Source organism: Heterodontus francisci, chromosome 32 (genome assembly GCF_036365525.1).
Source record: "Heterodontus francisci isolate sHetFra1 chromosome 32, sHetFra1.hap1, whole genome shotgun sequence".
Classification (NCBI taxonomy): domain Eukaryota; kingdom Metazoa; phylum Chordata; class Chondrichthyes; order Heterodontiformes; family Heterodontidae; genus Heterodontus; species Heterodontus francisci.
The window spans coordinates 32,457,835-32,473,201 of NC_090402.1; the positions used below are offsets into that span (position 1 = coordinate 32,457,835).

Consider the following 15,367-nt stretch of genomic DNA (forward strand, 5'->3'; position numbering starts at 1 on the left):
GCGAATGTTACTTGCCACTTATCAACCCAAGCCTGGATATTGTCCAAGTCTTGCTGCATTTCTACACGAACTGCTTCAGTATCTGAGGAGTCACGAATGGTGCTGAACATTGTGCAATCATCAACGAACATCCTCACTTCTGGCCTTATGATTGAAGGAAGGTCATTGATCAAGGAGCTGAAGATGGTTGGGCCAGGACACTACCCTGAGGAACTCCTGCAGTGATGTCCCGGAGCTCAGATGATTGACCTCCAACAACCACAACCATCTTCCTTTGTGCTTGGTATGACTCCAGCCAGTGAAGGGTTTTCCCCCTGATTCCCATTGACCTTAGTTTTGCTAGGGCTCCTTGATGCCATGCTCGGTCAAATGCTGCCCTGATGTCAAGGGCAGTCACTCTCACCTCACCTCTTAAGTTCAGCTCTTTTGTCCATGTTTGAACCAAGGCTGTAATGAGGTCAGGAGCTGAGTTGCTCTGGCGGAACCCAAACTGAGAGTCACTGAGCAGGTTATTGCTCAGCAAGTGCTGCTTGATGGCACTGTTGATGACTCCTTCCATCACTTCACTTTACTGATGATTGAGAGTAGGCTGATGGGGCGGTAATTGGCCGGGTTGGACTTGTCCTGCTTTTTATGTACAGGACATACCTGGGCAATTTTCCACATTGCAGGATAGATGCCAGTGTTGTAGCTGTACTGGAACAGCTTGGCTAGGGGCGCGGCAAGTTCTGAAGCACAGGTCTTCAGTACAATTGCCGGAATATTGTCAGGGCCCATAGCTTTTGCAGTATCCAGTGCCTTCCGCCGTTTCTTGATTATCCTGCGGAGTGAATCGAATTAGCTGAAGTCTGGCATCTGTGATGCTGGGGACCAGGAGGGGGCCGAGATGGATCATCAACTTGGCACTTCTGGCTAAAGATTGTTGCAAATGCTTCAGCCTTATCTTTTGCACTGATGTGCTGGGCTCCCCCATCATTGAGGATGGGGATATTTGTGGAGCCACCTCTTCCAGTTAGTTGTTTAATTGTCCACCATTCACGGCTGGATGTGGCAGGACAGCAGAGCTTAGATCTGATCTGTTGGATATGGGATCGCATAGCTCTATCTATCGCATGCTGCTTACGCAGTTTGGCACACAGATAGTCCTCTGTTGTAGCTTCACCAGGTTGACACCTCATTTTGAGGTATGCATGGTGCTGCTCCTGGCATGCCCTCCTGCACTCCTTGAACCAGGGTTGGTCTCCTGGCTTGATGGTAATGGTAGAGTGGGGGATGTGCTGGGCCATGAGGTTACAGATTGTGGTTGAGTACAATTCTGCTGCTGCTGATGGCCCACAGCGCCTCATGGATGCCCAGTTTTGCATTGCTAGATAGATGTGTTCGAAATCTGTTCCATTTAGCACGGTGGTAGTGCCACACAACACGAACAAGGGTATCCTCAATATGAAGGCGGGATTTCGTCTCCACAACGACTGTGCGGTGGTCACTCCTACCAACACTGTCATGGACAGATGCATCTACGGCAGGCAGATTGGTGAGGACGAGGTCAAGTATGTTTTCCCCTCATGTTGGTTCCCTCACCACCTGCTGCATACCCAGTCTAGCAGATATGTCCCTTCGGGCTCGGCCAGCTCAGTCAGTAGTGGTGCTACCGAGCCACTCTTGGTGATAGACCTTGAAGTCCCACACCCAGAGTACATTCTGTGCCCTTGCCACCCTCAGTGCTTCCTCCAAGTGCTGTTCAACTTGGGAGTACTGACTCATCAGCTGAGAGAGAGCATTACAGATAGAGAGGGGCGAGACCATGAAGAAGAGGTTTGAAAACCAGGATGAGAATTTTAAAATCAAGACATTGCTTGACCGGGAGCCAGTGTAACAAGCACAGGGATGATAGGGGAACAGGACATGGTGCGAGTTAAGACACGGGCAGCAGATCTTTGAACAACCTCAAGTTTATGGCTAATAGAATAATAGAGACCAGCCAGGAGTGTGTTGGAATAGTCAAGTCTGGTGGTAATGAAGGCATGCATGAGGGTTTTAACAATAGATGAGCTGACGCAGGGGTAAAGTCAAGTGATGTTACAGAGGTGAAAATAGGCGGTCTTAGTGATGGCATGACCTAAAAACACTTTCTTTTAATTCCTAAAACCAACCTTTCAAAGTCTGCATTTGGATTGCAGATCAAGATGTTAGTAAATCAATTTTTTTTTGAATGATTGTAGGAATTTTAATGCTTCAGATCTAAAATGAAACTATTCTGAATTGGTATGACTCTCACTGACTAGGTCAGAAATGTACAACTTCATCCTTTTGAACACTGATGTTGTAGCTGTAAAATTCCCAAAGCTAACTGTTTTTAAACACTCAAGGAATCTGAAGTATGTATTCAGAAATACAAAGTCTGCATCCAAACTTACTGCTGATATTTAAAATCACTTGACAAGGCTTTCCCTTATTTAATGCTGTTTATTTTATGTTTTAAATGCTTCTTGAATCACCTTTTGCTTGAACATTTGTTGAACATTACTGTGTACTTATTTATCGGCTGCACTGAAAGATTTAACATCTTCGGTCATGTTCCAGTTAATGCTCAGTTGTAAGTTTGCAAAGACCAAGTGAGATATGCTGCCTTTAAATAGTTGAACGTTGATTAAAACAGGACCTTGGGCTGGTGCAGAATCTATTTGCATCATACAGGATAACATGCTTTACAGCAGCCTAGCTAAAGTTTTAATTTTGATTTATATCATAATTTAAGAAAATGAAGGTTCACTGACAAGAGAGGGCATAAACTGAAAGTTTAAAATAAAGTGCAGTTGAATTTTTTTATCCATGCTTACCTATTTTTTCACCTTTATCATTTTAATTATGTTTTCATTTCCAGATTTTCACTTACGCTTATTGATACATTAGATACACTTGTTGTAAGTATCGTAACTTGTTCTGATTTCAGGGGGAGGGAAAAGGGAAGTTGTTTCTTCCATTCTTGTTGTCTTTGACCAATTTAGATATAGATTTATTGATTTTTTTTTCAATTGAAAGCAATACATGAAATTATTGGACCCCTTTGAGTTCAGTGCAAACTAATAGTCAAATGCTATAAATTATTGTCAGTACTGAACCCACACATGTTGGACATGTAAAAGATTTTTGCAGTGAGATTTCTCTCACCTTAGTTCTTTTTGTGGTGATTGACCAAATTCATACCAATAGATGATAAGTAATTAATTTAAATCTGGGTTCATTGGAAGATGTTCGCAGTTATTTTTCCTTTAGTTTTGCCTTTTAAAGTTGGTGGGGGAAAACTACGTGATGCATTGCAATAAATATTTCCTAATTTTGAATACTAACAATGAGAAATGTTAAACTCAGGAATAATGTAGTTGTGCAAAAAAATTCCAATTAATAAACAGATTATGCATTTATTGTGGTTTTGGGCAAAATCCTTACTTGAAGTTCAGTGGTTCTGTTCATGCTGTACCTCACGTCATTTTATGAATACAAGCTCAATATGCTGTTACTATAAGGGGGAAGGAGCAGTAGTCTGGTTGAGAATGATTTTTAACTTGAGATTATAAAATCTCTTGTTTCCTGCCCAGGCTCTACTGGGGTCGGAAAAGCAGGTGACCAACTCCTAAGTCTCCACTATTATGAGTTGTCTCCCAATTGGGCAGCAATAGTGAGCTGGAGATGACCACCCATCTAATTTTTCTTTTGTATTTCTTTTCGACTAGTTTTGATTTTGAGTCTCATTTGCCATATACATTGCTTCTTTCACGATGCCACTTCTGAAAATTAGATGCAGTAGTATTTTATTCCATTTGTTTCAAAGGTACTAAACAAACTGGATGAATTTGAAGATGCAGTACAAAAAGTGATACAGACTGTGCAATTCGATAATGACGTTGTGGTCTCAGTGTTTGAAACAAACATCCGTGTATTGGGGTGAGTAAAACTCTGCATGGATGACCATTTCTCTGAATTTGCAGAACTGACCAGTTATAGCAGTGAAGTACAGTAAAAGATTTGTTCTGCGGTTCGTGCTGAACCTGAGAGGTGCCAGATAAGCGCAAATTCTGGTTAGTCAAGAGTTGTACTTAATAAGGCAGGTGGAGGTCTGACCTTCTGCCTCAAAGTTATTGCCGTGAGAGCAAAGGATACCCCAGGGTGAGCCTTGGGAAAGCTATTTCATAATTTTCCCATAATCCTTTGGAGTCAGTGCACCAATATAGTGTGCAGGAGAGTCCACCCTTTCCAACGAGTCATCCTGAGTGGAGATCGGAGGCAGAACTCCAGAGCAAAACATGTCTGACTGCAAGGACCAAGAATCCCATTATGGTGAACCAGTTACTAAGGAAAGGTAGCATTTCTAACCGCAATGGCAACCTGAATTCCCGTGGAAATTCCGGATAATGGAGCTTGCTGGTTGGTAAAGTGCTGGATAACAAAACTTCACTGTAATTGACTTCTTACTTTGGTGCCATCTTTCATACAGTGCATTTTTCAGTTTCCCTTCGTAAGGCAGTGTGACAACTGAACACCTATTGCCACAGAGTGCTAAGAGGATTGGCACTTGCATTTCCTAAGTTCCCAAACCTTAGCTATGTATGGGAGGCAAAATTCTTGAACAAGTCAACTTAGACTATTGTTGATCCATCTTTTAGCCAGATCAAGTCGGGTATTCTCTGAGGGCTGTGAATAGGGTTCCTTTTCAGCCTTCACCTGGTCTTACTGTAACAGTGTTTAAATTTTAAACACACCATGTTTTTAGCTCCCCCTTGGTGAATCCTTGTTCACCGCTTTCCAATTATAAGACAAAGAAACCAGCACAAATAGGTGGTCTTCGGTTTAAAGAAGAAAGATTGAAATTTATTAAACTTCAACTCTAATTCGGTTGGCGCCTACGGATACACAACGCGCCCACGCTAGCATGCATACGCGATACATATATGCAGATGGAGACAGAAAAGAGAAGAAAAATAAAGTGGAAAGGTTTGAGGCAATATCTGAAGAGTTGTTGTTACGGTTCTTCGAGCTCACTGTAGAGTCCTTGATTGTAGGTAGATCTTGCTTTTCGTTGGGGCCCAATATTCTTCTTAAACTTTGTTCGCTGTAGGAGACTTTTCTCTCTTGGGGTTCATGTGTCTTCAGTGGATTCACAGGCTTGTGAGAAAGAGATGGGAGCAGACAGGAGAGGCTGTGGCGAGCCAGCCAGGAGAGGTCTTTTCAATCCAGGAGCAAACAGCTTTCTGCAGACTCCAAGTTCAAAATGTACAATTCAGAAAAAAACCCAGACTGCCAAGCAGGTTAGTCATGTGACTAACTGGTTTGACCACGTCTGTTTGTGGATTGTATTGGAGCAGGGGATAGCTCCTTTTTTCCAAGCACTGTCTGTTAATATGCAAAAATGTCTTTCCAGCCAGGGGCCTGGCAGCCCCTTGTCACAGGTCTTCTCATCTTCAATTTGAAATTTAAAGTCCATATGGCAAAATTAATGTGCCTTATTCTTGGCAGGTGGGGACCTGCATGACACAGTTGACTAAGTGCCAATGTATATTTTTTAAACTGGAAACAAATGGCAGATTCAATGGCAAAGCACATTGATGCCATCACTTTCTACACCACAAAAAGTGTTACGATGTGGCTTCACAATTTCTGCACAATGTGCTCATGATGTCAAACAGATCATTGGCAAGGCATAAAGCAAAAGCTTGATACATTTCCTGAAATCAGCTAAAACCACTGCATTACACGCATAGTGCTTAGCTATAACTGATATTGGCAGGAAGAGCCCTTTTTGTTCTGTCATAACATGTGACACAAAAAACAAATTAAGAACTCGAGAAATAGGAGCAGAAGTAGACCATGTGCCCATCGAGCCTGCTGCACCATTCAATACGATCATGGCTGATCTTGGGCTTCAATTCCACTTTCCTGTCCATTCCCCATATCCCTTGATTCCCTGCGAGACCAAATATCTATCTATCCCAGCCTTAAATGTATTCAATGATGGAGCATCCACAGCCCTCTGGGGTAGAGAATTCCAAAGAATCACAACCCTTTGAGTGAAGTAATTTCTCCTCATCTCAGTCCTCAATGATTGGCCCCTTCATAAAGAAGTATCAAAACAAGATGAGTAGTAAATTGGATGGAAGCAATTTAGCTGCATGATGTATGGTTCTAATACAATTCCCTTGAGCAAACATTAAATATGGAAATTATCCAACCCACAAACTGTCTTCTGTAATTCAGGCACACACTACTGCCTGTGTTCTGGTCTGCTTCGTTCAATGCTTATATATACATTAATTCTATGACTCACATCTTTATTTTAAGTCTGCATTTCCCTTGTACGTGTAAGTTGGTGTTTTGCACTTGTTTTTCAACCAACAATTGTTTACTTTAACGGGTAGAAAAATCGCAGGCTGGTGAATGTAGACATGGAAAATCCTGGCTATAGAATTCTAATTTAATTAAATAGCACATGTACCAGCAATAAGGTGAAGAACTCCCAACTACTTCAAAAAAAATTAGAGGTAAGTTAAATGGGGTTTTTAAAGGAAACTTGAACTTTGCCCAGTATGGATGGAAATATTATTGTACAATCACTCATTTGTTTCAAAACTGCAACTCCATTTCTTTGAAAACTTGTTATTAAGAGTATTTCTATCTGCTGCAGTGGGTTATTGGGAGGTCATGTGATGGCAACCATGTTGAAAAACCATGGGAAGATGATGCATTGGTACAAAGATGAACTCTTATACATGGCTAGAGATGTAGGATATCGACTTCTGCCAGCTTTTAACACCACAAGTGGTCTACCGTACCCCAGAGTAAGTACAAAGGAAAGTCAACTTATGATCTTGGAGACAGTTTCAATCTGAATAGATTTTTTTTTTTTTAAACTCCCAATATTGTGAGCTTTGTTATGTTTCACATTGCAGGTAGTAAGATTAGCAAGACAAAGCGAGCATCTACCTTACACTTGTCTTGCTTTTAATTGTCTATATTTTCTGACAGGCTGAAAATCTTTGTATACCACTGATTGTGACACTTTTAAACTATTTGTGATGCTATAGTCATAAAGGTTAGTAAAAAGTGTTGAAAATTATTTTTATTGCAGGTAAATCTGAAGTATGGAATCTTGAGCCCTCTGTCCCGAACCGGCACAGAGTCAGACACTTGTACAGCTTGTGCTGGAACCATGATTCTGGAATTTGCAGCTCTTAGCCGCCTGACGGGTGAATCTATTTTTGAGGTAATGCAAGTTTTGATGATTCAGGATTTGTACAATCTGTATTTTATTGCAAATCATGTGCATACGTGCTGTGATCAATTATTCTCCCATCCTTTAACTTTGCTTCACCTGGAATCTGCTCTCATTATGACTGCCCATGGGTCATTAACTAGTTCTAATCTATTTTGATTTAATGACGTGAATTCACTTTCAATGGATTTTTAAGTTGATATCTTCAATTTTCTCTTCCGCTCTCCAAAATAATCCCCAGCACATCTTCACCTTTATAAATTCAATCATTCAATTTGAGTGCACGAAAGTATACTTCATGTTATCCTCAATGTTTGATGACACAAGTATTTTCATTGTTCCTTTGAACCTTTGACACTTTGAATCTGAACTGCCTCCAATAATTCTCTCTCACTTTTTCTTCCAAATCAAACTTCATGGCTTGTTTAAAATTTTGTAGGTCTCTTTTAGTGCTTTGCAGAAATACCATTCTCTTGTTGGCTTTACCTTTCTTTTACTTTTTGAAACAGTGTTGCATTGACAGTAGTCTGGATTGAGGATGGCCTTGAGGATTTTCAGCAAAATTCCACTTTTTCCAAATAACAATGCAGAATGATTAATTTAAAGCTATAAATCAACCGTAAATAGCTTGCTATAAATGACATGGATCTATTCTAATTGCAGATCAGAATAACATTTCACCTTCATGGGGAAATAAAGTATTTTTTCTGCAGTTCAGTTAGACTCTACATTTGCAGATGTTCTTTCAGTTTTTGTTGAGGTAAATAATGGAACACATATTAGACATTTCATTCATTCTCAGGATATGGGCTTTGCTGGCAAGGCCAGCATTTATTTCACACCCCTAATTGTTTTTGAGAAGGTGGTGGTGAGCCACCTTCTTGAACTGCTGCAGTCCATGTGGTATAGGTACACCCACAGTGCTGTTAGAGAGGGAGTTCCAGGGGTTTGACCGAGTGATGATGAAAGAACAGCGATATATTTCCAAGTCAGGATGGTGTGTGACTAGGAGAGGAACTTGCAGGTGCCTGCTGCCCTTGTTCTTCTAGGTGGTAGAGGTAGTAGGTTTGGGAGGCAGTGTCAAACAAGTCTTGATGGGTTGTTGCAGTGCAAATTTGTTAAACAGGCTGCTTTGTCCTGGATGCTATCAAGCTTCTTTGTTGTTGGAGCTGCATTCATCCAGGCAAGTGGAGAATATTTCATCACTCTTGACTTGTATCTTTATAGATGGTGGAAAGGCTTTGAGGAGTTACATTGGTGAGTCATTTGCCACAGACTACCCAGCTTCTGATCTCTTATGGCCACAGTATTATTGTGACTGGTCAAATTAAGTTTCTTGTTAATGATGAGCCCCAAGATGTTGATTTGGCAATGGTAATTTTGTTGAATGTCAAGGGGAGGTAGTTAGACTCTCTTGTTGGGGATGGTCATTGCCTGGCATTTGTGTGACATGAATGCCGCTTGCCATTTATCAGCCCAAGCCTTGATGTTGTCCAGGTCTTTTTGCATACGGACCTGGACTACTTCATTATCTGAGAGTTGTGAATGGAACTGAACACTATACAATCTTAGTGAACATCCCCACTTTTAATCTTGTGATGAAAGGAAGGTTATTGATGAAGCAGCTGAAGATGCTTGGGCCTAGGATACCACCCTGAGGAACTCGTGCAGTGATGCCCTGGGGTTGACAGGATTGACCTCCAAGAACCACAAACAGCTTCTTTTGTGCTAGCTGTGACTCTCGCCAGTGGCGGGTTTTTCCGCAGATTTCCATTGACTTCAATTTTACAAGGCCTCCTTGATGCCACACGCAGTCAAATGCTGCCTTAATGTCAACGGCTGTCACTGTCCCCTCATTTCTTGAATTCAGCTCTTTTTTTTCCTTATTTGAACCAATGCTGTAAGATCTGGAACAAGGCCTTTTCAGAGGGTAGTTAAGAGTCAACTGTACTGCTGTGAATCTGGAGTCGCATATAGGCCAGACCTGAAAAGGACAGCAGATTTCCTTCCCTAAAGGATATTAGTAAACCAGATGGGTTTTTATGCCAATCCGGTAGTTACATGATCACCATTACAGGTACCAGCTTTTTCTTGCCATGATGAAATTTGAACTCCTGTAACGCAATCCCCTGGCATATAATTTGGTACCTCCCTCCGCAGGAATGACCTGCAAGGTTGCCTTCATTGTAAACTTGTGAATTATATTCACTTTATCCAAACCAGAATAGAAAATAATCATTCAGACTGACAGTATAAACTGACCATAAATTGCTTTTATTCCTGTTTTACCTGCCCAGATTATTTGGTGATGTTGTGGTACTTGCAAGGCACATATTGAAACATTTGAAAACGCTTTGGAACCAAAATTTGGTACCAAAGCTGTTGATACACTATAGTCCTGGCAAAGATCATGATCATGAGGAAGGGTATGTGAGAAACTGGATATTGACTTATGTTTTATTGACTGGCAAAAATGTGTGTTTAGTGAGATTTAGGGTAGATTGAGGAATGATGCAAGATTTTGATTTTTGGGTTCACTTATTCTGGTTGCTGACTGGGGGGTGACGTGCTCACAAGAAGGGAATCCAGACTAAGTGTTGCCCTTAAGTAGAGCCTATGTATTGGTTGTTTAAATTATTGTAGCTGAAGCATTTAAGAGATCCATATTTTCTGAGGAACCAGTTGCGTCACAACATATTTTCTCATCCCTTTATAAGTACTGTATTTGCCTTATGCTGTTTTGCATCTCCTGTCCTCCAGCTAGTGCATAACCAGGTATGGTGTTGTGTCTGTGAGTGAGGTGAGGAGAAGCAGTCTTCATGCTTCAAAGGATTGAAATGACCAAAATGTATGTAATCTTAAATGCACTGCTCTTTCAAATCAGCTCTTATTAATTTTGTGATCTTTCATTATGTGAATTTCAGTTGCCCCTCATATTCAGCTTCCATATTTCTCACTATTCTCATTTGTTTGGGTCTCCAGTTTTTTTTTTTCTGTGTTTTGTAGTGATGTTCAGGTGGCTCTTTGACACTGGGGTATGTGAAGAACAGGTTATGGAAACACAGATCTAAGGGGGCCAGTTTGCACTATAAATTAGCAAGTATAACTGGGAGTGAGGAGTATTTTGAATGTCATATTGCATGTTAATGTGGAACTTGTTGCCTAGACATAAGATTATGATTTGATCCCAGTGGAATATTTGGTCTATTTTTGGTGATGCCTTTTCACAACACCCCCCTGAATCTGTTCAGTGTTTCCAGCTATATGCTCAAATAGGGTGTGGTAGGAAATTTTATATGAATTCATTAGTATCCCATGTTATGTCAATATTTTGCCATTTCCGCATTGAAATAACAAGCTAACTAATATGAAGGCTATTGTCTTGAACACTGGCATTCTTTTGTGCTTTGAAAATATTTGGATTCTTATAAGTGCTACTTAGATTTTTTTTTGTTTGTTGTCCATTTCACAGTAACTAGTAAAATGTTTTCCCTTTATAGGAATATGCACGGAGAGCAATGGATTTTCTTTGGGAGAAAAGACAGAGAGACAGTGATCTTGTGGGCACAGTGATCAACATTCACAATGGTGACTGGATCAGGCGGGGTGAGCATAGTGCATTATCTAAGTTATCTCCAGGCTAGAGATGCAAATTGTACAAAACAATTTTTTGCACCCTGTAAATCTCATATAAATTATTAGAATTACTGAGGAAATGCAGAATACACCCTTGTAGCACATACGTACATAAACCCACACATCTTTTACAGCCCAATTGTACATGAAAAACATTCTGTTTCTTTAACCTGTTCTTCAGCCTATCACCTTCCTTTGCAACTTTCACCTAAATGTCAGTAGAACGCTTAAGGCATCAAAGGAAAATATATGGTCCTTCTGTAATATTCACTAATCTCCCATCTCTGCTTTAAAACACTTACAATACAAAATAAAATCAGTACTCTAGTCAACTGCATCATTTAGTTACTCAACCAAAAATGATCTTTGTGTTGGTCCCCAGATCAATTAAGAGTGTCAACATGACATTTGCTTAATATGTCAACAACAGTTTGCCAAAAGTTATTATATTGCCAATTGGAATACCAATTGTTTGTCTCCCAATAGACTGGCTAGCAGGAATTCATGTGGATATACCCTGTGTTAGTTTAACCTGGCAATAGACAACCTGCAGTTATACTACCACTTGCATTTTGATGGTAAAATACTGGTACAACTTTAGCAAAAGGAAAATACTGCAGATTCTGGACATCTGAAATAAAAACAGAAAATGGTAGAAATACTCTATAACTTTACAGCCTGACTCCCAAATGAACCAGCACCAAGTATTGTGAGGTCCATCCTCTGGGAGGCTGCCTCAAATCAGGTGAAATTTAATTGTTCTACAGAAGCATTATAATGCTCAAGATGTTCTGTTATTATTGGTCACTTTATAATCTTGTTTTTCAGTATTTTCATGTTGGGAGAAACCACATATGCTCTCCCAAGATTGTAAATTAGCACATGTTGAAGTATGGGTGCACACAGCTTCTTTGTCACTGTTGTAATCAGTTCTTCCGTATTACTGATGTGCTCTTGTTAACACTCAATAATACCAATACATTATGTTTTTCCAACCATTTTTGAGGTGTTACTAACAGATTCCATTGTATTCTAAGACAGTGGAGTGGGTGCTGGAATAGACTCGTACTATGAATATTTGTTGAAGGCCTATATCCTGCTGGGTGACGATGTGTATTTGGAGAGATTTAATACAGTAAGTTTTGTGTATTTTTTTTTTCTTTTCAAGGTATTTGGTCCTATGATCTTGAGATACTAAAGGAAAAATCTGTTACTGTGTGGCCAAGATACATGGAGAGTTAGTGTGGGAGGTATCACTTCAGAGATGAGACTTCAGCTCCTGTATTGACCCCAAATCAGCTGGATTATTGCTGACTCTGAGCAGAGGCCAGACACTTTACGCTGCAAAGATAATTGGAATACTGGTAACTGTAAGGCATTGACTAAAGGCCTTCAAGGAGGTCATTTGTCTCTCCTCTGGCTAAGGAATAATATGCGTTAACACGGGGACCTAAAAGGGATTGGAAAATTTTACAAACTAGCAGAGCTCCCGTGGCATGTTTGATGAGTTGAAAGTATGTCACGGTAAGTGTTGCGGGATGTAAGTATGACACTTGCACAAAGTACATACTATATGGAAGACACACAGCAAATAGGAAGGTGACCTACTAACAAAACTCATCAATTGTATTTTCACTGGTTAACATTACATCTGAAACATAATATTGTACTATATGTAGAAAAGCATAGAGTTTCCCAGGCGGGCTGGTGAATATCCATCCTTCAAACAATAGTGGCAATAATGGAAAAGACTGGAACAAAACGTTATTGCATTGAATAGTTGCAACATACCCCAGAAACCTTTTAACGAGTTGCAAATTTGGATTGCCTATTTAATAGAACAGGCTTATTCCAAATTTATTAATGCAAGAAAGGTTGGACTTCTGATAAAAGTTGTTGTTCAAATAAAAACAATGGCAATTGATCCAGAGGGCTTCTCTGAAAGTCTAAATAAGTAAAAGTAGCCACTATTAAATGCAATTGGAATTCCCCATGAAGTTTTAACAAAGTTGAAGACTTGGCCATCAGGTTGGCATGTAATCCAATGGGGTTTTGCCAAATGTATTAATTATATAAAAGCAGAGGGCACTAGGTTCCCTAAATGTATTAATTAAATAACAGCAGAAGTGATTTGATACTATGGGCTACCCCTAAAATATACTAATGAAAGAAAAGTAATCAGGTCTGCCATTTGGCAATGGGCTTCCATAAATTTGCCAAAAATTATAAATTACAGTCATTTACCGCAATGACCTTCTTTACAAAAACACAAATAAAATTAAAACAAGGTACACTCCTTCATACAGAAAAAGCATGAGCCCTGGTTATTCCTCCAGAGATGAGTAAATTAATCTAAATAAAAGCAAACTTTTTAAATGAGTTAATAAAATCAAAGCAACGTTTACTCCCACAGTCAAAGAAAATGGCTGGAATAATAAAATGCTGTTGCAAATTGGCAACAAAAATGTCAATTAATTTGAATCACAAAAATGAAAGACTTTATATATTGCCTTTCACGACTACAGGATGTCCCAAAGTGCTTCATAATCAATTAAGTACTTTTGAAGCATAGTCCACCGCTGTAATATAGGAAATGTGGCAACTAATTTGCGCACTGCAAGGTTCCACAAATAGCCATGTGATGATGACCAGGTAATCTATTTTTGTGATGTTTGAGGGGTAAATGTTGTACAGGACACAGGAGTTTACTCCCTTGCTGTTCTTCAAACTAGTGCTATGGGATTTTTTACATCCATGTAAGTGGACAGATGGGGCCTCGGTTTAACATCTCTTTCAAAAGACGGCATCTCTGACAGTGCAGTGCTCCCTCAGTACTGCAGATTTGATTTTTGTGCCCAAGTCCTGAATTGGGACTTGAACCCACAACCTTCTGACACAGATGAGAGTGCTGCCAATTGAGCCACAGTTGACAATAGGTTCAAAGTTTGTCAGTAGTCTGGTTCAGCCTGAGACAGTGACAGCGCAGGGGCAGTGGAAGGGTCAAGAGAGACAGTGGTGAGGTAGAGCTGGGTATCGGTAGTGTACATGTGGAACCTAATGTCTCATCTTCAGATAATGCTGCTGAGGAGCAGCATGTAGACGAGACATAGGAGGGAATAAGAATTGATCCTTGTTAATGGACAGGTGGAAGCAGGTGTAGGTGGTTCCAAGTGTTCACCTCCCAACAACCGTAATTATGTTTCGTAAAAAATGATGAGTTAGTCCCTGAGTGTTTTCTTTTAGGTCAAATACACAGACAAATGATCGGGTTTCTTGTAGGTTTTAAAAAAATTATTATTATTTTTACACAATTCCCAAAATGGTCGCAACCTCACCCACACACACGCATGCAAGAATAGATAGAGAGACAGGGGTAGGTAGTTTAAAGTCCAAAGTGAGCTAAGTGTTTGTGGTTTATAGTAAACCAGTTGAATCATCTTGGGTGGAAAGGCTTTTTAAAGGTATAGGCCTGGGTGTTTATAGTCTTGAACTTATTGAGGTTTTGTGGAGTTCTAGTGGTTACAACTCAGCACAAAGCTGGTGGTGTGGATGTTGTTACCTTCATAGATGGAATCACTTTGTGATATCTCTGCTGTAGTGTTTGTTCAGTTATTGTTCAGCAGAATTCTTGCTTGGCTGGATCTCTTGTACAGCCTCTGGCTGGACTGCTTTCTGAAGGAGTTGGCTTGATCTCCCCTCTCTCTCCAGAGGGTTACCTTTTTAAAGGTAAAAATCCATCACATTAGAGTTTCTGTTAGGAGACACTGGGCCCTCTCCCGTGGTGTGACCACATTAATGGGCCAGGATATGATGACCATGGCTATCAGTTGATATCTGAATGGAAACCATTCTGGTAACGTGGTGCTACTTCACACTTTGTTTTGGCCTGTGAGTCAGTCTGTTTCCAGAGTCCTTTGTGGTGTTCATTCATGTTGATAAGAGTCATTAAAATGCAGTAATGCTGTTTTCAATTTCAAAGGGCTTCTCCCCAGAGCTGTTTCAGAGGAGGTTAATGAGTTCCATCTTTTCAGACAGGTTTGTTGATTTTCAGTACAGGAGGGGTCATGTGACCGCTACTCTATTTTTCGCTGTGGTACAAGTGTCCATGTTCTTGTGTTTTTTTTTAATAGTTGACTTTTTAAATTCATTATTCTTCCATTTCATTGTTTATTTCATCATGGCTCCTTCCGTGCATGACACTTGGGTGACTCCAGAGGCAACAGTGCGGGGCTGGGAGGGAATGCCATTTCAGGAGATTCTCTAGCCATGACTGAATAGGTCAGAACAGAACCTGACCTGCTCAGCTGGAGAGTGGAGGATAGAGTGTGGAGGATGATGGTGTAATGAAACATGTCAAAGGTTGCAGACAGATTGTGAAGAATGAAGAGGGATAGTGAACCTTGGCCACAGTCACATTGGATGTCATCTGTGACTTTGATTAGAGCCATTTTGGTGCTGTGGCGG

The 15,367-nt window shown here is 40.3% G+C and overlaps 1 protein-coding gene across 1 annotated transcript in view; it reads left to right on the forward strand.

Annotated features, from left to right (window-relative positions):
- The window catches only part of si:ch211-282j22.3 (ER degradation-enhancing alpha-mannosidase-like protein 3), a 67,695-nt gene that overhangs the window by 22,669 nt on the left and 29,659 nt on the right, over positions 1-15,367 (forward strand). Inside the window, exons 4-9 of the mRNA XM_068012652.1 lie at positions 2,885-2,924; positions 3,833-3,945; positions 6,680-6,833; positions 7,124-7,258; positions 10,768-10,873; positions 11,941-12,038. Coding sequence (XP_067868753.1) covers positions 2,885-2,924; positions 3,833-3,945; positions 6,680-6,833; positions 7,124-7,258; positions 10,768-10,873; positions 11,941-12,038 — 646 coding nt within the window. The remainder of the gene's footprint in view (positions 1-2,884; positions 2,925-3,832; positions 3,946-6,679; positions 6,834-7,123; positions 7,259-10,767; positions 10,874-11,940; positions 12,039-15,367) is intronic.